The sequence below is a fragment of the Podarcis liolepis genome, assembly GCF_965112155.1.
Source record: "Podarcis liolepis genome assembly, chromosome: 12".
NCBI classification, from domain to species: domain Eukaryota; kingdom Metazoa; phylum Chordata; class Lepidosauria; order Squamata; family Lacertidae; genus Podarcis; species Podarcis liolepis.
Genome location: NC_139563.1, coordinates 31,191,377 through 31,214,218, shown reverse-complemented (window position 1 = coordinate 31,214,218; position 22,842 = coordinate 31,191,377). Strand labels below are relative to the sequence as shown.

The 22,842-nt window shown below is 44.2% G+C and overlaps 2 protein-coding genes across 6 annotated transcripts in view; one reads left to right on the top strand and one right to left on the bottom strand.

The window, feature by feature from the left end:
• VWDE (von Willebrand factor D and EGF domains) overlaps nucleotides 1–7,303 on the top strand; it is a 44,869-nt gene extending 37,566 nt beyond the window's left edge. For all 3 annotated transcript variants that reach the window (XM_083467760.1, XM_083467759.1, XM_083467758.1), the window contains 7 exons: nucleotides 226–321; nucleotides 1,337–1,432; nucleotides 3,237–3,332; nucleotides 3,451–3,546; nucleotides 4,194–4,289; nucleotides 6,019–6,122; nucleotides 6,228–7,303. In XM_083467760.1, the coding sequence (XP_083323886.1) occupies nucleotides 226–321; nucleotides 1,337–1,432; nucleotides 3,237–3,332; nucleotides 3,451–3,546; nucleotides 4,194–4,289; nucleotides 6,019–6,122; nucleotides 6,228–6,248 (605 nt within the window). In that variant the 3' untranslated portion in view covers nucleotides 6,249–7,303. The remainder of the gene's footprint in view (nucleotides 1–225; nucleotides 322–1,336; nucleotides 1,433–3,236; nucleotides 3,333–3,450; nucleotides 3,547–4,193; nucleotides 4,290–6,018; nucleotides 6,123–6,227) is intronic.
• LOC310689954 (uncharacterized protein) overlaps nucleotides 7,149–22,842 on the bottom strand; it is a 23,068-nt gene continuing 7,374 nt past the window's right edge. Inside the window, exons 4-7 of one of the 3 annotated variants that reach the window (XR_014517724.1) lie at nucleotides 22,336–22,431; nucleotides 10,625–10,745; nucleotides 7,459–7,722; nucleotides 7,149–7,345 (exon numbers count right to left, since the gene is read on the bottom strand). Coding sequence is in view for 2 of the 3 variants with exons in the window: in XM_083468570.1 (XP_083324696.1) it covers nucleotides 7,656–7,722; nucleotides 10,625–10,745; nucleotides 22,336–22,431 (284 nt within the window). In the remaining variant the exon portion in view is untranslated. Of the gene's footprint in view, nucleotides 7,723–10,624; nucleotides 10,746–18,343; nucleotides 18,827–22,335; nucleotides 22,432–22,842 lie in introns of those variants that run through there. The other 2 variants (XM_083468570.1, XM_083468571.1) reach the window with 2 other exon arrangements.

The following is a 22,842-nucleotide window of genomic DNA, read 5'->3' as shown; positions in this document are numbered from 1 at the left end:
CTCGTTATTTTCTCTTTGTAAACCACTATGAGGTTTGTTTGTTTTTACAATCAATTGGTGTGTGAATTTTATTAAATAAATATCATAGCAGAAAGGCAATTGCAGACAAAACCTGGGAAATTATTTGGGTGTATATAGATATGCAATAAAGCTATGACAGCAACCCCTTTTTTCTCTACTAACTTCTGCTTATTTTGTTTCTTAAACACTGGTTGCTTGGTTTAGTGGTTTGCAACAGGCACTGTGAAAATGGCGGTAAATGTCTCGCCCCAGATGTCTGCCAGTGCAGGGTTGGCTGGAATGGACCCACATGCAGCACAGGTAAAAAAGTATAGCCCCAAAGGCCGCTTATTTGCAGTAAAACCATACACACACGTTGCCACCAAGAGAGACAAGATCAGCTCAAAAATGCTGAAATCACGATTGGTGATATGAAAAGTGGCAGGCTTTGAAGGACCAGCGTTAAGCTGGTTGTGGTAAGAGATTTATTCACACCAGGGTTAAGGTAGGGATGGAGAGGGAGCGGCTCCCACAAGAACTTCTGTCTGGAAAGCTTCTGTAGAAACTACTTGGTGGAGCTCTGCTCAACCTTCCTCTGCAGAATAAAGGTCAAGGTTTCAATCCTACTTAAGGAAGTTATGGAAGAAGAATTTGCTGCTCGGATCTCTCCACTGAAGCCACAGGAGCTCTTGCCTGCTCCTCCCCTCAGCAGCCCCTGGCTTCCTAAACTGGGGTTTGGGGGGGGTGGGTTCCAACCTTCTAGAGAGGCTGTGGGGGGGGGAGTCAGGGGTTGCTATAGCTTTGAAAATCAAATACCCTCTTATGTGTGCAAGATCAGCTTTAATAATATTTCATGCAGTTTCTTGTAGTTCTCACTGATTTTTTAAACACTGGGTAGGACTGTCACCTGGCCTCTTTTAAGCCACCCAACTAGGGTTTTTCTTGTTTGTTTGTTTGTTTGTTTGTTTGTTTGTTTGTTCTCTCCCCCCCCTTTGTGTTTTGTTCTCCCAGAAAAGGAGGGTGTTTTGTTGTTAATTACAGTTTCGGTGCTAGTTGTGAAAAGGCACTTCTAACTGAGCATATATAAGCCACCTATTCAAATAAGCATAGGTTATTCTTTTGTCTTTTGGCCCGGTAGAAATAGCAGCCCTCCTTCCAAAGAACAGTTCAAAGCAAATTACACTTCAGTTATTTCTCCCATTACAACTTAGTTAAGTGACTTAACGAAGTATTTGCGTGCAGTGAAATGAAATCGCTACATGGCACACGTGCTTAAATGTGTTTCCGCTTAACCTTTAAAATGAATTCTCGTCTCTTCTCTCCTTGTCTTCTCTAGCTGTGTGTGACCCAGTGTGTCTCAATGGTGGATCCTGTATTAAACCAAACATTTGCCTTTGCCCCAATGGATTCTTCGGTGCCTATTGCCAGAATGGTAATTTTGTTGTGCTATTTTAAAAGAAATGTGCGATAATTAATGGTTCCCCCCCCCACACACACACTTCTACTTTTAAGGGAAGAAACATTGATAGAATGGCTCCAAATGGATCATATAGCAGGCACAAAGGGCACTGCGATGGGGTGGTGTCCCCTGTGTCTTTGCGGTGGACCCCACAACTTCTGTGCCTCCACCCATTTCGGTTATGGGCACTCTGCACAATCCAGTGCTGGCAAAACATATACCGTATTTTTTGCACCATAACACTCACTTTTTTCCTCCTAGAAAGTAAGGGGAAATGTCTGTGTGTGTTATGGAGCGAATGCCTGCGGGTGGCGGGGGGGATCTGCTGCAGTCGTGAGCAGAGGATCCATGGTTCCCCTTCCTTCCCTCCTCTGTGGTTACAAAGCATGGATCCACATGGATCCTCAGGATTTTTGCATTGGGCTACTCCAAACTCACTGTCAGATCACATGTCTGTGGCCACAGCATGAACCACAAAAATCATATATCCACTATTTCGTTTAGAATATTTTTTTCCCTTGTTTTCCTCCTCTAAAAACTACGTGCGTGTTATGGTCTGGTGCATGTTATAGAGCGAAAAATACGGTAATTAGCACATGCAAATTTGTGTCATGGACCAGTGCTCTAAAAACACTCCTGGTGGGGATAATGTAGCTTATTGTGGTCCGAGCATTGGGCAAACCCAAGCACTTGGTCAGAATTTGTAGGAGCTGAAGGAGAGCGATTTGTTGCAGAAGCATTGCTGGATCCAGATGGAGGGTTTCATTGCCATCAGGTTTCAGCCTTTCCCATATTAACTGTATTGTGGCAGGGCAGCAGGGGGCAGGTCTCAACACCAGCACCATTCATCATATACAACCCGCTTTATACATGATCCACAAAAGAGGACACTGCCCCACCTTTGATCTTCATCAGATTGTGCTGATGGGGAATGAATAGGCCTAAGTGTGGACAGTCAGTAGTCACAGGCTTCAGAGCAGCAGTAGCTTTTCTAATTAAGAAGCTGGAGAGAACCAATCAGCTCCCATTCTCAACCCTCAATGATGAGAATTTCAGATCTAACTAGATCAGGGGGTAGGGAACCTTTAAAACACCGTGGGCGGCATTCACTTCTGAGGGTCACACAGGTAGCTTACACTAGTGGCCAAAATTGTGGAAACCTTTTGGACAAAGAGTATTTCTGAGGTTTGATGGCTCATAACACTTTTTTTGAGTAATACCATAAAATTATATATCAATGGAAAGATAAGTTAATGAAGAATGTAATGCAATGAAGTTTGTTCAATTATCTGTATTCTATCCAAAGTTATAGCCAAATGACCAGAAAATGGAAGCACAACTTGCTTAGGTTGATATGCAATCACTTTCCTTCATTTGAATGTAGCCAATGAGCATGAATGTTTAGAGAGGCAATCAGGTGTTATGAGCCATCAAACCTCAGAAATATACTTTTCCCCAAAAGGTTTCCACAATTTTGGCCACTAGTGTGCTTGTGCTCACAGACCCCTCTGTGCCCTCCATCTCATGAAACCAGAGGCATGACCAGAGTTCAAGGACACATTCCAGACTGGCAAAAACAGGATGTGAAGGGGAGCCAATGAGGGGATGTGGCCTGCGAAGAATCTGGAGGGCCAGATACAGAAGAGTTGAGGGCCGCATCCCGCACCCCTTCCTAAGGTGCCTTTTCCCTGTAGAAAAGAAAATGAAAATAATAGGCCCCTCTGCTATGCAACACTCGAACCACTGCCTCACTTCTCTCTCTCTTTCTTGTCTTTAGCCATCTGCAACCCTGCCTGTAAGAATGGCGGCCACTGCATGAGAAACAATGTTTGCGCCTGTCCTGGTGGCTACGGTGGCCGACGGTGTGAAAAAAGTAAGGTTGCTTCATTTAAAAAAATAAAATGCTCTCGCATCTCAGCACGCCAACTCAGGGCAATTCTGGCAGCTCAGTCTCGTGTGCTGAGCGTTTTCTCGTTGCTCTTTGGTTTCAGGTGTCTGTGACCCGGTATGCATGAACAGAGGAAGATGCGTGGGCCCAAACATTTGTTCCTGCCCATCGGGCTGGAGAGGCAAAAGATGTAACACTCGTAGGTATTACTCTCAGCCACTTGGAAAAGGAGAAGCCTGTTAAATTGGGCGTATAAAAAAGGCTCTCCGTCCAAGCTACAGCAATAAGTAGCATTTAATTTAGATTTGCTTGTAACTGGAGGGCATCTTTCCACTGCTGCTTAATGTGACCCTGAGGGTTTTCCTGTCTAAATGATGGAAGCAGGTCTTAGCTTCTGCTCCAGAATGGCATGCTCAGATTTCCTTGTTTATCTCCATTCTTAAGCAAACAGGCTTTGAATGCTCAACTTAGTATCTCACTGGAACAGCATGTCTTCCTCAGTCTTTTTGAAGCATTACCACAGTTCTGGGAGACAAATTCCCATTTCTCCTCAAGAAGACATGAGGCTGTAGCTTGATTAAACTAATGTAAATGAGGTCAACATTAGGTTGCATTAATTTCATATATAAAAAGCCGGCAAATGCCATCGCCAAGAGTAGCAGACAGTTGTTAGAATTTTCCTAAGCTCGCAGAAAACTGTCAAGGGTGGGAACGCATCAATATGGCAGGCAGATTAAGCAAAGGTATATCTTACAGTTCCCAGTACCATTTGTTCATTGTTTGCACTGATTTTGAGCCATTGAGGGTATTCACACTTCTCTTTCTATGCATGCCTTTCTTTTACAGCTATATGCCTTCAGAAGTGCAGGAACGGGGGCGAATGTATTGGACCAAGTACTTGCCATTGCCCTCCAGGATGGGAAGGAGTTCAGTGTCAAACACGTGAGTCAGATGTAATGTTTGGATTATGGGGGGGGGGGACCACAGGTGTTTTTATAGGACTTTTAATAGCTTGTTCATCCAGAGCTGCACCATATGAACTGGTCTTTATTAAAGTAACTTGAAAGAGAGCATTCCCTGCGAGATCAAGTACTCTTGCCTCACCTTCCATTCATCCCAGGGTAATCAGTCATGTTTAAAAACAATAGGGCTTTTATGTCTGATGGTCAGAAATGTCAGTTCCATGGAATGTAGGAAACTGCCCTATACCCAGCCAGATTTTTGCCAATCTACTTCAGTACTGTCTTTTTGAATTCAAACGGTGGCTTCTTCTTTGCAGCTGAGGCATGACTTGTCAGTCACCTGACAATGTCATACACAACATCAGGTGACTGACAGATGGAGAGCCCTTCCACCTGTCAAAAGTGGCTTGTTGGAGGGCTAGCTACTTCTGGATCTGGTCAGATCCAGTTCCCCACCCCTGTACTAGATCATAACATTAAAAAATTAAAAATAAATCTAAAACCTGAAACTAAAAAAAAGTTCCTCTTTAAATCCTTGGTGAATAAGTTAACATTATATTTGAAGCTCAAACTAAAACAATATAATGAAACTTTTTTTTTCCCCAGTGCAGAGGCGGGGTGGCCATCTGCCATGTATGAGATTCCTGCATTGCAGAGGGTTGGACGATGACCCTGGGTGTCTCTTCCAACTCCACAGTTCTATGATTTAACACCTCCCTCTTAACATTTTCACAATTAGCATTTCTATTCCAGTATTGTGCAAAGAGATCTGCTGGCACAGTAGACTCTGCATCCATTGCCCTGCTGTTTCACTGCTGGAAGTGAACGAGGGGGCATTCTTTATTCCTCCTCCTCCTGTCATCAACTGGAGGGAATTAACTTCTCCAGCCCAGGGCTGTTGCACGGAACCTCAGCATTTCTGAGGTTCAGCAGAGCTGAGGTTTCTGCCAGGGAACATCCAGTGGCAGGTCATTCCATATGTGCACAGTCCCTCCATCTTCCCTAGCTGAACAGTGGTTCCTGCTCTTCCTAAGGCAACTCAGCCAGCTGGAGTTAAAATTGCACCCTTACACATTAAATTCCTATGCCGTGTATTCCTTTCCTAGTCTTCATTATTGGCAAAAATAAAATCCACACTACTCCCTTTTGCTGTTGCTTCTACTAGCAAACAGGCTGCAATCCACATATTACCTGCCATTTTACAGGATTGCACCATCAAGCTTTCCTGAAAGCTACACAGTTGTATTTGTTAGCAGTCTGTTTACCCTGATATCTCTTTTATATAGTCATCAGCCCAGTACTTCTGTATTTCCCTACAGCCTCATCAAATAGGTCTAAAATTAGCATCTCCAACACTGTGTCATAGGAAGTGAATACATACATTTTTTTCACAGCCTTTGAGGAGTGTGATATCATTTTTTAAATCATCTTATAGGAGTGCAACATTCTTCAAATGACTGGGCCATTAGCAGAGCCACACACTCTTGAAAACGTTGCTTTGTTGCTGTATATTCATGGGCCATTTGGAAACTGAACGAGGGATCCCTTTCTGAGCAATGCTTTTTGTTGTTGTTCTTGCTGAGCTGTAGCATGTAAACACATGCTTGTGCACCCCAAGAGTTACTGCAGAATCCCCAGGGGCTCTCTCCTCGACAGACAGGTTTTGTTTGATTGCCAGATTAAAACACATGCACACATGTATGTTTCAGCCACGTGCAACCGGAAATGCCTATATGGAGGTACATGCATACTGCCGAACGTATGTGCTTGTCGTCCTGGCTACACGGGAGTCACATGTTCCAAAAAAATTCAGGTAATCATAGTACAAATACTCAGTGCTTTCGAAAGATGGAAGAGGTTTAGGGAGAAATTAAGCTGCATCCTAATTTGCCGGTCTTTTTGCTGCTTATGTTTCAAGGTACAAGGACGTCACGCGTGAAGAACAACATGTCTCTGGGTCACACGATGTGCTGCATGGATGCCAGCCATCTCTGGTGTGGAGAGGATCACTCAAGACAATGTTACACGAGTGGCACAATCTGGCCCCTTCCACATGTAGAGTGCAGAGTTGTTCTTCATATGAATACTTTGAAGTTCTTCCCTTCCCCGCAAGGCTGCCTCTGTGTAGGGCACAACGCTGCTTTGCCAGGCATGCTGCAACCTTCCCAGCCAATCACGTTAAGCAGAAGCCTGTCTAGGGCTCACCTCGAAGCACCCAGTGGCCTGCTTCTCCCCATGGCTGTGGTGCACAGGCTCTTTGCAGCAGAAAGATAGTGGCATCAAATGTGGGATCCAAGGGGGATTGGGCTGCTAGATACTTCCAGGTGAGGTTGGACCAGGCTTTACCTTAACCACAAATGGCTGAGTAAGTTGCAGCTGGCTCAGAATAGCAGCAAATGCTCCTGATTGACTGGCAGTCAACATCCATCACACTGCTACTCTGGCTGGAGTACCCCAAGTTTGTTACAGCAAAGAATCCATCTCAGTATGGTTTTGAAAACCAACGAAATTATCCAAATCAGGCATAATACACCATCAATTATACCTTTGTCATGCTGCCTCAGAACTAGGTTATGGCAGCTTTAAATTTGTGTAATAAATACTTGGATAAGGCAGATAATTCGGATTCCCAATCCATGATAGCTGGAGGGAGCAAGCTTTAGAAAAGAAACCTGTGCCTAATATTGCTTGGGATCCTGTCTTGCAATTTGTGAGGTGCCTCTGCCAGTTCAGTCGTGGAATACGACGCTGCCAATATGTATGGTGTAGGATTCAATTGTGTGACTTTAAGCCATCTGTTTACTGCAACTGATTGAAAAAAGAGCATTTGGAGACAATATGAATTTGAAACTCTGGAACGGTTTATACATCCCCTCATATGTAACATGCTGGCACCATAAATTTGCACCATACAGCCAGGAGAATTCCATATTTGTATGCGATGAACTTTTGCTGAGGTTGAAAATTAAAGATCAAACACGCCCACATACAAAAGGACCAGCTCGACCCAGTGAAGATGCTCACCATGCTGTGGACCTGTGAGTAAGATAGGACATCGTGAACCACTGTAACCTCACACCGGCATCTGAGTAAGCTGGGGGATGCTGGATGGCTCCAGCTACTTCTCAGGGTTACTGCTTCAAACATACCTGTGGTCCTGTTATGTTAACCATTTCTGTCTTAGCCAGTGGTTTATCACAGTTTGGTTTTCTATAGCAATTCATCTACGCAAGAGAACTTTTGGCTACATGTCGCATGTACACAGATCCAGTGAATAGCATGTTGTTTCTAATTCTTATTACTCCATTGCTCAATGAGAAGCAGCTGGCATCCTTGGGAAGCTGTTTCAGGGCCCTGGCAGGACCTGCTGCTTGTTGTTGGTGTCACCAGGTTGGCATATGCCCAAGAAGAACCTGTAGTCACAGAAATGCCAGTTTAGGAGAATTAGCACCGCTATGGAGATCTTTAATGCAGCTGGTTGCACATCATAGCTGTTACTGCAGTAGACCCCATTACGCCACTTGCACTAGGGAGTCTTAACAATGACCCCTGAATGCTAGTAGGAGGGCTTGCTTCAGAGAATTGGATATAATCACACTGCTGTTATAATTAGAATACTTATCCACAAATAATTGGCCAAACAAGAAATAAAAAAGGCTTTGAGGTTTGAAGTGCTGATGTAGGAGACTAAAATGGTTAAAGGTTGCATGTTTATCCATTCCACGTTGTGGGAATAGAAGGGGCTAGTGGTGGAGAATCGCTTTGTGGAGAAGTCCTAGAGACCCACCTTATTTGTGGAAGGACAGATAAAAAGCAGGCAAAGTTCATGTGCCACACACCACATGTTCCAACTAAAGGAGGGGGAAATGTGAGCAAGATTGGGGGAGTGTGAAAGTTGGAAAGAAGTGAGGGAGTTGAAATATGAGAATGATCTGTCCTGTCAGAGTGAACAAAGAGAAACGAACAACTGGATTTTCACTGAAGTACATTGTCACAAATGGGCTAAGGCAGTGTTCTTCAACCTTGGGTCCCCAGATATTGGTGGACTACAACTCCCATCCTCCCTGGCCATTGACTAAGCTGACTGGGGATTATGGGTATTGGAGTCCAACAACACCTGGGGATCCAAGGTTGAAGAGCACTGGGCTAAGGTATTCATCTGTATTACTTTTGGGTTGTTGAGAGAAACCAGGGTCTGGATTCTTATACCCAACTGGAGACTACCACCAACTCTTTCAAGTCATGGGATTCCTTCATCCACCACAGTCCTTGAGAGGAGGCGCTGGCTTCCCACTCTCTTAAAGTTTGTTCCCTTTTAAGTTGTATTTGGGTTCATTTTTGAGTTCCCCTAATATAGTTTAAAATGGAGATCTAGCATTTAGAAAGACACTGACTGGTGCCTTTCAGCTAAGGAACCCTGACTAAACCTGGAGAAAATATCAAACACAGTGCAGAGGTTATGGGACAGAACAAGAGGCAAGGAAGAGAACTTAAATCAAGCGGCCGTAGCTGATACAATGCCCTGCAGATGTTTCAGCATCATAGCTGTCCATGAGCTAAAGTCTTCCGGAAGAATCAGGGCTCCTGCAGCTCGATTTGTGAGGTTGAAGCATAAGAAAAACAGCTTGGAGCAGCCTTCAGCTCGTGTCCCCAAAAGCTGAACACCTTGGGAATACAAATGGCATCCAGCTGTAGCAGCAGACATAAACCTGAATTTGGAAGTGGGATTTCACTAAAATCTAGGATGGGCATGAGAGTGATTAGATAACAAAGAGGGCACAAGTGAGGAATTACCCTGGGTTGACACCGTGAGTCGCACCAGTTTGCCATCACAGTGTTTCAGACAGAAGTCCATCTCAGCCCTTCCTGGAGATGCCTAGACTGAACAGGGCCTTGCTCCACTACAGCTTCCCTGTTTGTCTCTGTTTCCAATTCCTCATTCCCAGATCCTGTTGGTGACACCACAAGACTCGTGACCGGCCACACACTCAGTTTGCCATCTGGGAAGGGAGTTTGAAAGCCTACACAAACACTTTGGTAAATCAGTGTTTATTATAAGTGGTGAAAGGGATACCTTTTCCCAGCATAATTATTTTATAGAGAGATGAGCTGGCACTGCAGTCTCCCCCCACGCCGCTTTCAAGTCTTGTTTTGATGCTGTGGAGTCGTCTGTTCAGTCGCCACCAAAGATGTCCTCCTCAAACTCCAAACAGCTATTTCTTTCCCCTCAGTTATCATTATTTCGTTTCCCCCCTCCCAACAGCTGCACACTTACTTAAAATGCCCTCCGACTATCACTCTCCTAGCATTCTGATCTCCTTGGCAACAGTTGCCAAGCCTGCACAGAGCTCTCACCCCAACACACACACACTCATTACAATTTTATGTTTCCACCAGGCTTCATGAAACATATTAAAATTGCAAGCAAGAAAAGCGAACAACGCAACAATATTGCTTCCCAGTTGCTGGAAACAGCAGGAGAGGAGAGTGCTCTGTTGCTTGGGTCCAGCTTGTAAGCTACCCATAGGAGTCTGGTTGGCCACTGTGATGATGCTGGACCAGTTGGGCCATTGGCCTGATCCAGCAGGTTCTCCATATGTTCTTAAAACCACAGAAACATCACCTGCCACATATGGAGGGTAGGACTATCAATGGCTACTAGTAACATTGGCTAGGTATGACCTCCAATATGTATCAGCTGCTGGAAAACATGAGCGGGAGAGTAGACTACTGTATGTTCTTCATAGAATCACAGAGTTGAAAGGGACTCTGAGGATCATCTACTGCATCTCCCTGCAATGCAGGTATAGGCAGCTGTCCTTTATGAGGATCAAACCTGCAACCTTGGCATTGTCAGCATCACGCTCTTACCAACAGAGCTATCCAAATTGAGCTCACGTCCTGCTTTCCTTGTGTGCTTCTCATAGGTGTCTGGTTGGCCACACATAGGATGAGACAGAATGCTAGACTATAGTTCTGATTCAGCAATCTAAGTCAAGCTCATGATGAGTCTTTTGGGGGACATGTCATGCTCAGCATCTTTCTGCCCTGTGTAAGATTTGTTATAGTATTGAGAGATTTTGAAACTCAAATGTGGGCTCGCTGGAGTCCCGTGGGCAAACAAGTGATGGGAATTACCTTGGGTTGCATAGGAGAAGCACCTGTGCTAGGGATTGTGGAAACACAGAATTTCACTTTAAAGCCAGAGAGGAGGATAGATGTAATTTATTTCCAACTCTGGTTTGTTCCATAATATTTGTGATGGCTTTAACAGCCAGTGAAATGTTCCTCTCTGATGGGAGCAATGGCAGTTACCTTGAAGAATGCAGTTTGTCTGTTGATGAAATGGTGGGGAAGGACATGACTGATGATGTAAGGACTGTTTGGTATCTTCTTTCTTCAAAAGGGATGCTGCTGCTGCTGCTTTCCCCTGAAGCTTTAAATCAAAGAGCATACCTTCATCATATCCAATTAGCCAGACACTCTGTTCCCTCCCAGCAATTCCCTTAGGCCAATTCCTGGGCAGCTCCTTAACTGAAGCAGTGACTCTAGCCTTCGGGGCATTGAGACTCTCAATTAGAGACTGCAGGCTGAGCCTTTCCTCTTGTTCCTGAACTTTGTGCCTGGGATTGACTTTGCAATTTCTGCAGTACTGCCAGAGATTTTATTGACTTTTTTTGTAGCTTTTGTGATTCCAGGCTGGTCCAGCTGGAGATAATACTGGTCCAACCTTGGCATTTATCTTTTGAAAAGGCTTCTGGAGCTCTTTCTAGGACAGAGTGGGGAGAAGGTGTGAAATTGACATTGCAGTGCTGTTGTGCTCTATGTGTCTGCACAGAAGATGGGTCACGCCAAACCTCCAGGCTTGACATGATGGGATGTAGCTCAGTGGTGGAACATAAGGTTCTAATATCTCCAGGTATAAATCTGAGACTGTCCTTTCTGAAATCATGGATAGCCACTGCCAGTCATTGTCATGACAGTACTGAGCTAGGTAGACCAATGGCAGCTTCACAAGTTTCTAATTTGCTATCATGAGGGACGGAGGAGTAAGGGCACTTTATTCATTACAGAAGCTGGAATTTAACACAGCTTCATAAAGACTCTGCACCCTGGGTTCTCCTTTCCCTGGTGAAGGCACCATTCAACCTTTCTTCCAACCAGGAAGAGGCACCATCCTGGAGAAAAAAGACTGACTACTGTTCATCTTGGAGATTTATTATTATTATTAAAACCGTCTTTGTCTGTGTGCATCTTGAAGGCAGCATTTAGAGTGCACAATAAGACTTTGAGGCAGAAATTAGGCCTAGGCAAGGGTGGCTAGGGAAGCTGTTTTGCCCAAGCCAGAACCACCTGACCTACATCTGTCACATGGAACAGATAAATGTGTGGCTGCAAAGGACTAATTGGGACCGCACTCCTGATTGTTCCAAGGAAAGGCTCAGTTGTAAGGCTTGAGGATGTGGACAAGGTGCTTGGATCGGTCAGGGCTTGCACTCTAGACCCTTGCCCCTCTTGGCTGATAAAAAGCAGCAGGGAGGGAACAGCTGGCTGGACTAGGGAGATGGTAAATGCCTCTTTACGAGAGGGGGTGGTCCCTGCCTGTTTGAAGGAGGCAGCTGTAAAGCCACTCCTTAAGAAACCTTCCCTAGATTCGGGAAATCTAACTAACTACTGGTCAGTTGCTAATCTCCCTTTCCTGAGCAAGGTTCTGGAGTGAGTGGTCGCAGACCAGATCCAGGCACTTTTGAAAGAAACTGATTTTCTGGATCAATTTCAGTCAGGGTTTATTTAGGCTCAGTTTTGGCACAGAAACTGCTTTGGTTGCCCTGTATGATGACCTCTGTCAAGAGAGAGAGACAAGGGAAACATATCCCTGTTACTTCTCGACCTCTCAGCAGCTTTCAATACCCTCAACCATGGTATCCTTCTGAAGTGACTATCTGAACTAGGGGTGGTGGCGCCACTTTGCGGTGGTTCCAGTCCTACTTGGATGGTCATTCCCAGAGGGTGTTGCTTGGGGAGTGCTTCAATGTGGGGTTCCGCAGGGCTCAATCCTATCCCCCACGTTGTTTAATATCTACATGAAACCACTGGGTGGGGTTATCTGGAGGTTCGGAGTACATTGTCAGCAGTATGCTGATGACACTCAGCTCTATTTCTCCTTTACATCTGCAGGTGAGGCAGTGGAAGCGCTGAACCAAGTGTCTTACCTTGGTAATGGACTGGATGAGAGCCAACAAACTGAAACTCAATCCAGATAAGACTGAGGCACTGTTAGTGGGTGGTTCCCTAGACCAGATGAGTGGGAGATTGTCTGCTCGATGGGGTTACACTTCCTCTGAAAGAGGTTCAGAGCTTGGGCCCAGAGTGCCTTCCATCAGCTTTGGCTGGTGGCTCAGCTATGCCCCTATCTGGACAGGGATAGCCTAAATACTGTTGTCTATGCTCTGGTAACCTCAAGGTTAGATTACTGCAATGCATTAGACATAGGGCTGCCTATGAAGATTGTTTGGAAGCTTCAGCTATTGCAGCATTCAGTGGCCAGGTTGCTCACCGGTTTGAGCATATTACACTGATGCTGGTCCAACTGCACTGGCTACTAATTAGTTTCCAGGCCCAATTCAAAGTGCTGGTTTTAACCTATAAAGCCTTAAACGACTCAGGACCGCAATACCCCCAGGACCCTCTCTTTCATGAGAGCCAGTGTGGTGTAGTGGTTAAGAACGGTAGACTCGTAATCTGGTGAACCGGGTTCGCTTCCCCGCTCCTCCACAGGCAGCTGCTGGGTGACCTTGAGCTAGTCACACTTCTCTGAAGTCTCTCAGCCCCACTCATCTCACAGAGTGTTTGTTGTGGGGGAGGAAGGGAAAGGAGAATGTTAGCCACTTTGAGACTTCTTCGGGTAGTGATAAAGCGGGATATCAAATCCAAACTCCCCTTCTTCTTCTTCTTCTTCTTCTTCTTCTTCTTCTTCTTCCTCTTCCTCTTCCTCTTCCTCTTCTTCTTCCATATGAACCTACCTGGACCCTAAGATCATCTTCTGAGGCCCTTCTTCATTTGCCTCCTCCTCAAGAAGTCTGGAGGGTGGCAACATGAGAACGGGCCTTCTCTGCAGTGGCTCCCCGTCTGTGGAATGTTCTCCCCAGGGAAGTTACCTTGCACCTTCATTATACACCTTTAGGCACCTTCATTATACACCTTTTTAACTTGGCCTTTGGTTGATTGATTGACATCCTAGGCCCTTTTAAAATGTCAGGTTTTTTTGGAAGGGGTTATTGGGTTGTTGTTTTTATTTTGATTATGTAGCTTGTGGTTTTATATTCTGATTTTATTCTGTGAACCTCCAGATATAGGGTGGTATAATAATAATAATAATAATAATAATAATAATAATAATAATAATAGAAAGGGACACTTATATTCAGCACCTTTTAAATTGGGTGGTAACTGCTGGTCTTGCTGGGGTTGACTACCTCTGAGTTGAGTCAGAAGTAACACAAGTGGGATTTGCGGTTGGCACCAATCATCTGCTTCACACTGAGCACAAGATTCTGATGAAGTCAGAGCCTGACCCCATCTTCACTCAGAGGAAGTAATATGCCAGAGGTGAAGACCTCCATCTGACCACCTAAAAGAACAGGGATTTACAGCACATTAAAAAACAACAACCCTTTAATCCATTTACAACATTGTAAACCGTGTACATTACAATTTTAAAAGTATAAGATCAAGGGTGTTTGTTATCTGACATGTTACAATGCTGGAAATGTCCCCCTCCCTTGACAAATGGTTTAAAGCATTACTTCATAAAAATATGTCTGATTTTCCAGACACATTTCTAGACACAATTGGTTTGCATGACTTGCCTCTGTAACTTTCTTTTATCATTTCATTGTAGTAACTTGACATAGTCTTCCTACAGAGGTGACTTTAGCCTGGAAATCTCACTACAGCAACTCCGTGAGCGCCACTGCAGAAGGCTGGAGGCTATGTTGCTATCATCAGAATATAAAGACATGACAAATGTGCAGCCTAAGGGATGTCTGAAACAAAAGACATGATTCCAGCCCCACTTCAATTCCAAGTTAAGCTATCAAAGTGTAGAGTAATTTTGAATTTCTCCTCGTCTATTAAAATTGAGTCACATAAGCCTCTGCCTTCAGATTGCAACTCAAAAGGTATAAGGATTAGGTGTAATGATTCAAAGCACGAGTGCTATACTTGGACCTGGCACCACATTACCTTAGCAGTACTGATCCACACCACTGTACATACGAGCCCTCCTGCGCTGGATCATCACCTTGTTGTGATGAATGGGCTTGCACGTTCCTATGACCCTTGTGAGCAAAGTCGTCAGGAATCTCGTACTCCCAGCAGTCACCCAAAGTGGTAAGGTCAAAGGGAAGGAGCTAGACAAAGAATGATCTAAGAAGTCCTCAACGGCAGAACAGGAGGATGATAACAAGCGGTATGTTACAACAGCTGTGAAGGCAGATGAAGGCTGCAGCAGATAACAATCTACTGGTCGTAGTGACTACTCATGCCATTGGAACAGAGCCTTACTGTGAAGACTGTGCGTTGGTCAGCGTGCACTGATCTACACACATAAAACAAATTCACGCACAGGCATCTTCCAAAAACCCATCCCAAACCCAAACTCCAAAAGCCCCAAGGCAATCGGCAAATGGTAACGGGGGCAGGATTGTGAAATCTGGAAGCCCCTAGTCATGAACCGGCACATGGACGGTGGATACAGATTCAGTTGTTCTGACTCAAGGAACAAGGCAGTTGAGCAGCTCAGCAGCTGTATCCATGACTGAGCAGCCCTTTTTAGAATCCACTCTGCTCACCCTGAAAAGGGGGAGGGGCTAGAGAAGGTGCCTTAAACATAGTCTGCCTCGCTTTTTCCCTGAACCCCACTTTGGAGGGACGTGTGGATCCAGAATTGGCTCCACAGTCACTTACGAACTCATTGTTAAAACCGTGTTTATGGAAGACAATCTTACTCAGCTACAACTGATCACCAAAGAAGAAGACATATGAGCCCTGCTCAATCAGATCAACAATGTTCATAATAAGAACATTAGCAGATCTCTCCTAGATCATCCTGTTCTCACAATGGCCAACCAGACAAATGCCTGCTGGTGCACTCTCCACACTTGTGATTCCCAGCAACTGGTAGTTAGAGACATACAGACATTTCTTGTTTTGTGTGAGGCTTACGGTACGTTCTGGACCCTCATGTGCATCAGTGGAGCACATGTAAGCCCACCCTGCTCCTTTCCATGACTTCTGGGTTTGGTGCTCTGTGCACATGCGCAATATCGCACCATTTGGCTGTGCCAGTCGTTACCTGTACTACCAACAGCGGAGGGAGACCATAGTCAACGTGCCTAGTAGCTATGGATAGCTTTGTTCTCCGCTAGTTCGTCTGGTCTTCTTTTTAAGCCATTCAAATTGATGGCTCCCGCCACCTCATGCAGGGGCAAATTCTACGATTTAACTATGCATTGTGCGAATTCTTCACTTTCTTTTATGTGTCCTGAAATTTCTAGCACCAATAGTTTCATTGGATGGACTCGCATTCCAGAAGAAGCACTTCTTTTTTTCCTCTGCATCGTGCAACCATTTCCCCCTGTGCTGCAAAAGGGGTTGATGAGAGATTATTCGGGGGAGGTTGGGCCAGATGCGCTCAGTAGACCCCAAGTTGGTCCTACCCTTAGGCAGAGTGCTTCCGGAAGCTGGAGGACAGAGCAGCAGGTGTATCTACACAGCCCATCTTGTGCATCCTAATCTAGCCAACTGCCAAGAGGAGGACGCTGTCCTCTTGCCGGTGCTGAAGTAAGAGCCATCTGCCCAGTCTAGTTGGCTTCTGTGTGTGAAATGGGGGAGAGGGCACCTTGTGCTTCACCATTGCCCCTCGCCTCAAATCTGAACAAGAATGCTGTGAGTGACCAGGAGTGACTGGTAGCACTAACATAAAACCTGTGGGCTTCATCATGCTGTTGCTTGCACATTTTCTTTCACTGGGTGCCACTTGGCAAGAGTCTTCTCTTTATATTTTTCATACCTTTACTCTAAACCAGCTCACCAGAGGTTACAGTGCTCATCTGGAGCCATAATCTAAAAGTTGGAAAAGTAAGGATTTTTCTCAAAATAAATAAACTCCTTATGTTGCGCTTAAATACTGTTTCAACAGCTCAGTTGTGAGCAACGCAAGAGGCCTGTTGTTTGTTAAGAAGAAGCCACTCTCCTTCTAAGATGTCTATATGAGTTTTGGCAGGTGCCTAGCAATACTGACTCTTGTTGCCACAAGAGATGCTGATTTCAGGTCTTTTGGCCCAGCAGCAATGGTGTAACCCTGTGTCATTATTATTATTATTATTATTATTATTATTATTATTATTATTATTTATTTTACCAACAGCTTTGTAGCTTTTATGGCAAATGAGGCAGAAGAGGCTATCTCTTGTAGCAAGGAGCACAAACAACTATTTGCAGCTAACGCCAATTCATGTAATTAGGCTTTGTTCTTATCTACCACTTTAAATCAATATAATTATACCTCACACTACAACACACACAAACACATTTAGACTGCAACCAGCAGTTTCTAGCAGTGAGTCATCTACCCAGACAAAATCTTAAATGCAGCCTAATGAGAAAAAAAAATCCACCCCACTGACCGTAGTAAAACACACACACACACACACACACACACACACACACAGTGTAAGGGGCTACTACAGCAATTAACTAAATTTAGTTTTGGCACAGACTCTGTCCATTTCAAATGTAAATGCTATGACGTAGGCTCTGTGTTAACACAGCCTTTGTGATTTGATCCTTTAAGACATGGATTCTATGTGCTGCTGTGTCAGACCAGACTTAAGAAAACTGATGCTGAATAGTAAAATTACATTGAAGGTTCAGAGGGGAATGGACAAAGTTGGGCAGGAGGAAGAAAAAAAAACCTTAACAGCCAGCAGATGGAGCTGTTTTCAAGCAATTTTTTAAAATCCAAAACTACAAAAATTCACTGACCTTGCAAGAGGCCAACATTTGCCTGCCGTTGGCAAAGCAACCATGCTTTTAATTAAAGAACCATGAAATTAATGTTTGTCTAGCACCGTGGCAACTTCAGAAATAAAATTTCTGAACACATGCACATTCCAATTACTGCCTCAACTTTAGAACTAAAAGGGATTGGGAGGAGGAGGGGAGAAAAGCTTTCTCTCTTGTGACTGCTAGGGTTTTTTTTAAATATACAGAGGAAAGCACTAAATAGGAAATATATTTACAGCAGCTACTTTTCCTTGGAGCTCTTGTCCCCAACCCAGTAATAGTTGCATGGAAGAAAACGTTGTGTGTGACTAGCTATGCAGAGAAATAGCTGTGTGTGGTTGGCGCCAGACGGAGGGTGCCCATGTGTTATTCCTATCTGCACCACAAGCTAATAGAGCAGGTGAATTGACCACACTTTAGTGCCGGGGGCCACATAAGTGCCATGGAGTGTGTGCACAGGCTTCCTCAAGAACCACATGTGCAGACTCAACTGCTGGCTATAGGCACCCAAGCCATGAGTACATGATTGCAAAATCCACACAGAGAACTCTGCTTCTGCCCCAGAGGTTTTTCACGCTGGGCCAGGAAGCTATAAAACCAAAGTGCCTGTTACATTCACTGGACGTGTGTGTGTGTGGTGTGTGTGTGGTGTGTGGTGTGTGTGTGTGTGTGTGTGTGTGTGTGTGTGTGTGTACACACAGACTTTGTGTGCAATTCCCTTAAGATTTTAAAAATTGTACTTCTGCAAACCTTGGAGTCTACCCCCCAAAAACCATTCTGATATGTCCCTCTTTTTTCTCATGTGTCCCCACTGTGGCTATCCTGGTACTCATTGAGTTCACTATTAGAGGAAAGCAATGTCTATAAAACCATATGACCCAGCAAGACCCACATTTGATACTTTGCTTCTGCCCAGGGATTTCTCATGCGAGATCAAAGAGTTTTAAAAACCCAAGATTATATTCATTACATGGGAAGACAAATTCTATTTGTGGAAGTGAATGAAACAGCAAGAGCAGGGGGTTTTTTGGCAGGGGGGAATGCTTTATTCATTAAAAAATATTCAATGTTACATGTGCTAAAATGAAACATAAGGTATCCACGTACTTCCAAATTCCCCCCACTCATATATTTTGGTACACCTTCAACTGCTTTGATATTGGCATACTTTAAAAAACAACAACGCTCTTCAGTATAGGAGAGCTTTCATTTAATATATAAGCAAGACTTTAAAATCCTATGTATGGACCGTCTAGCATAATGCAAAATTTCTCCTTTCTCTCAATGTTTATTCATTATTCATTAAAATAAAAGGAGCTCGTCTTCAGAGTAGGCTGTCTCATTGCTTCATTTTCTTTGTACACTGTATACCAGAGTATGGTGAACGACATCTGCACACATCTGGAGCGATGCATTTGCCTCCATGGTGACATGGCAACCTACACAATGCTGGGGGGGAGTCCAAAACTCATATCAGTTACACAGCACAGATTTCATCTCATTAACCACATTTGATGCATAGTATTTTATTGAATTATCACAATTATTCCTAAAAAGAAAATATCCGTAAAATACAGCAGAACTACAGTATTCGTGCCTGCCATTCATCCTTATAGTGTTGGAATTTTGTTAAATCTTATACTTGGAGGAACGATTGTCATGATTTAAAAATAATTCAAATGGGGAAATATCTTGTGATTTCAAAACCTACGGCTTGTTTAAATCCCACCCACCCTGTTTGCTTGCTTGCTTGCTTGCCCATGAGTTTACAAACTGGTTTGAAAGGGAAGCATGGCTTGGCAGAACTATGACAATTCCATGCAAGTACAAAGTTTAGGCCTGAGCAGGGCGATCCGTTGTCAGGGGCTGGACCAGCCTAAACCTGGAGCAATGGATCCAAACTACAAGAAAGAAGATTCCACCTAAACATTAGGAAGAACTTCCTGACAGTAAGAGCTGTTCGACAGTGGAATTTGCTGCCAAGGAGTGTGGTGGAGTCTCCTTCTTTGGGGGTCTTTAAGCAGAGGCTTGACAACCATATGTCAGGAGTGCTCTAATGGTGTTTCCTGCTTGGCAGGGGGTTGGACTCGATGGCCTTTGTGGTCTCTTCCAACTCTATGATTCTATGATTCTATGATTCTATGATTCTATGATTCTATGATTCTATGATTCTATTCTATGAACCTTCCAGAGAAGAGGAAGACAGTTTAGATTTACAATAGGGGTTTGAGGGAGGTCACAGCTCAGAGGCAGATGAGGGGAAAAGTTGGGAAATAATGGGAGAAGAGGAAGGGGATGCAGAGCTGGAGCAGCTGGCTAACACGTATCGCTAGAAATCATTCCAGACCCCTCCCCCTTCTCCCAGAACCCAGGGTGCAGTGAAAGTAGGAGAGCAAAGGGCTCAGAGACAAATGACCCTAAGCAGCCACCATAAGCTGGGTGGTGCTGTTGATGATTGAGTAGAGAAGGGGGGGGTGAAGATTACTCGGAGCAATGCCATCACTCCAAGAGGCTGTATTTCTAAGCCCCTCTCTGTGAATATTGAATATAAGACATTGGTAAGAGCCTTCCTTGTCTATCTATTCCTGGCAGTCTACCGTGGGGGGTCAGATTCCCTGACGCCTGACATCTGTTGTGCTAACTGATTGATGCTCAAGCGTCTTTCCCTTCCAGGAGGACACTGTGAGTAATTGGCACCTTGGCAATAAAAAAGAGGGCCTTTTCAGTGGTGACTGAACTCCCTAGACAGGTCTGTAAATCTAAACATTATCATCATTTACACACTGTGTCGACTTTTTTCTTTTTACCCAAGATAAATTATTTTCTGCCTTCTATTGGATCTGCATTTTTATTGACTGCTCCCTTATTAATTTTCACTTCTGCCTGTTGTTTACATTACTGTTGATTATGGTTTTATCACTCATTATTGTTTCAAACTTTTTCAATTTTGCAAGATGCTTTGGAGACAACTTGTTGAGAAGTGACTCATAAAACGAATAGAAAAATAAATAACCCTCATGGGTGTTCTCGAACGTTAAAGCAGTTTCCAGGTCTGCACCGTTGCAGGTGAGAGAAGCAAATTACAAGTTATTTAGCCAGTGATGGTGATTTGTGTGGGTTCCTAATAAAAGCAACCAGAATAGAATGCTCCTTTGCAGAGCCATTCTAGCAGTACCTACTGTTTTGCATGTTTCTGTGCTGTTCTATATTTCTATACCTGTTACTTCAACATACTGCTATTGCAATGATTATTCATTTCAAGAGGATTAACCCATAAGATTAATCCAGAGACTCAAAAGGGAAGTAGCTAATTACTACTTCACAGGGAACTCAGTTCAAGGGCCATCTCTCGAAAGCAGCCCTCCCCCATCTTAGAAGCAAGAAAAGAAAGAAGTTGCCACTGGTAGTTCTGAAAGCTTGCATGGTACTGAAAGAAAATGATGCCCCAACTGAACTTAATGGTGTATTTGAGAATTAGAGGTACAGTAAACACAAGAGGTTTATGGTCCTCACAGTCACTCCTATATACAGTGGTACCTCAGGTTAAGTACTTAATTCGTTCTGGAGGTCCGTTCTTAACCTGAAACTGTTCTTAACCTGAAGCACCACTTTAGCTAATGGGGCCTCCTGCTGCTGCTGCGCTGCCGGAGCCCGATTTCTGTTCTTATCCTGAAGCAAAGTTCTTAACCTGAAGCACTATTTCTGGGTTAGCGGAGTCTGTAACCTGAAGCGTATGTAACCTGAAGCGTATGTAACCCGAGGTACCACTGTAGTTAGTCTCAGTCATTTGTTGTAAGAGTAGCTGTCACGTTAGTCTCAAGGAAAGACAGATGGCAGCACAATTCAATTCAGCTGACTTTCTGCCTAAAGAAAGGTCCTGCCTGGAAGCTTCTGTACCCAATCCATCCAACATTGCCTTAATTCAGAATGCACTACTAGATTGCAGCCACTGACCCAGACAAATGCAGCTCCCGGCACAGACATACTTGACAGTCACTTATATCCTTTAGCTGAAGGATCCCAGAAGCTGCTTTTAAGATACTCTCTTATCCACTTGCATTGCTTCATGCTTGGCACTCGCTACTCAGTTTAGTGACCCGCCCACTTGACATCTATCATTGCCTCAAGGGCTTTGACCCACCATTTGCAAACCACTGCATTAAGAGGATTGCATGCTTTCCACTTCAAGCCTGCAGCAGCTATGGACAGACTATTTTTGTCTGCCTTTAGGGAAGAGGAAGACTCTTTCCCTTCTTTTTAAAGCCCTGCTGAACTGAAAAAAGAAATCCTAGAGGTTGCTGTAATGTGAAGCTCATTTCTGGAGCATCAGTATTGTCTATTTTATCATAACTTTCACCAATATCAGCATCTGAGTGGTAACGGCTCTTTACCCAATGAAATTTGAAGTTAGATTAGATTGCAGGTTTCATATAGAACAAACCACATTAGATGAAGCACAAAAATTTTTATTATTGTTGTTATTATTATTATTATTATTAATTACTACTACTACTACAATGATCATCATCATTCCTACTACTGTTCACTTTCCATAAATTTCAGTAGGAGTTGCCTAACAATGCAAACCAGCAATCTCTCTTTATGTTGCTGCTCATTCTTTTCAGTCAATCTTGCATGGGGCAGCTATGAAAGAGCCACTGACTGAAGGCAGGTACAGTTAATGAACTGCCAACTACACGCCAGCAACTGCTCAGGTCAGCTATATCCCAGTACAAAATTAATAACTCATGCAATATTTACTATCTGCATCGATCTGTTCATATTTAGATGAGGGGATAGTACATGCACGAGATAGGAGAGGAGGGTGGGAAGGTGGGTGCAGTTCATATGCCTCTGCAAAGACCTTGTAGCTCTTGCGGGTGTCACGATGATCTTGTCAGCTTTTAGGCGTTTCATTCAAGAGGCTCGAAAGCTCCTCTAAAAGATATGTAACTCACCTAAATGACAGGCGCCGCCGACCCAGCCAGTTGCACAGCTGCAGATTCCAGGAGCGACGCAAGTTGCTCCATTCCGACATCCCTGAGGACAAACCGCTGCAACGAAAGAACAATAAAGCAAAGTCATCTATCTCGGTCTCTCAATATTATACTGTAGAGCTGGGGAGGCAGGGGGTGGGGACACCTAGGGTCCTCCAGATGTTGCTGGAGTCTATCAGCCCCAGCCAACATGGCCAGTGGTCAGGGATGATGGGAACTGTAGTCCACCAACATCTGAAGGGGTGATGATGAGATCTCCCCATCCCCACTGTGGAGCATTAGAGAATGTTTAAAGCAGGGGTCTTACAGATGTTGCCAAACTACAACTCTCACCACCCGTGGCCATTCACCATGCTGGGTGAGGCTGATGGGAGTTGTAGTTCTGCAACATTTAGAAGCCCATAGGTTAGGCATCCCTGGTTTAAGGGGGGGGGGTATTTCCTCCCTCAGACCAGAACAAAACAGTGG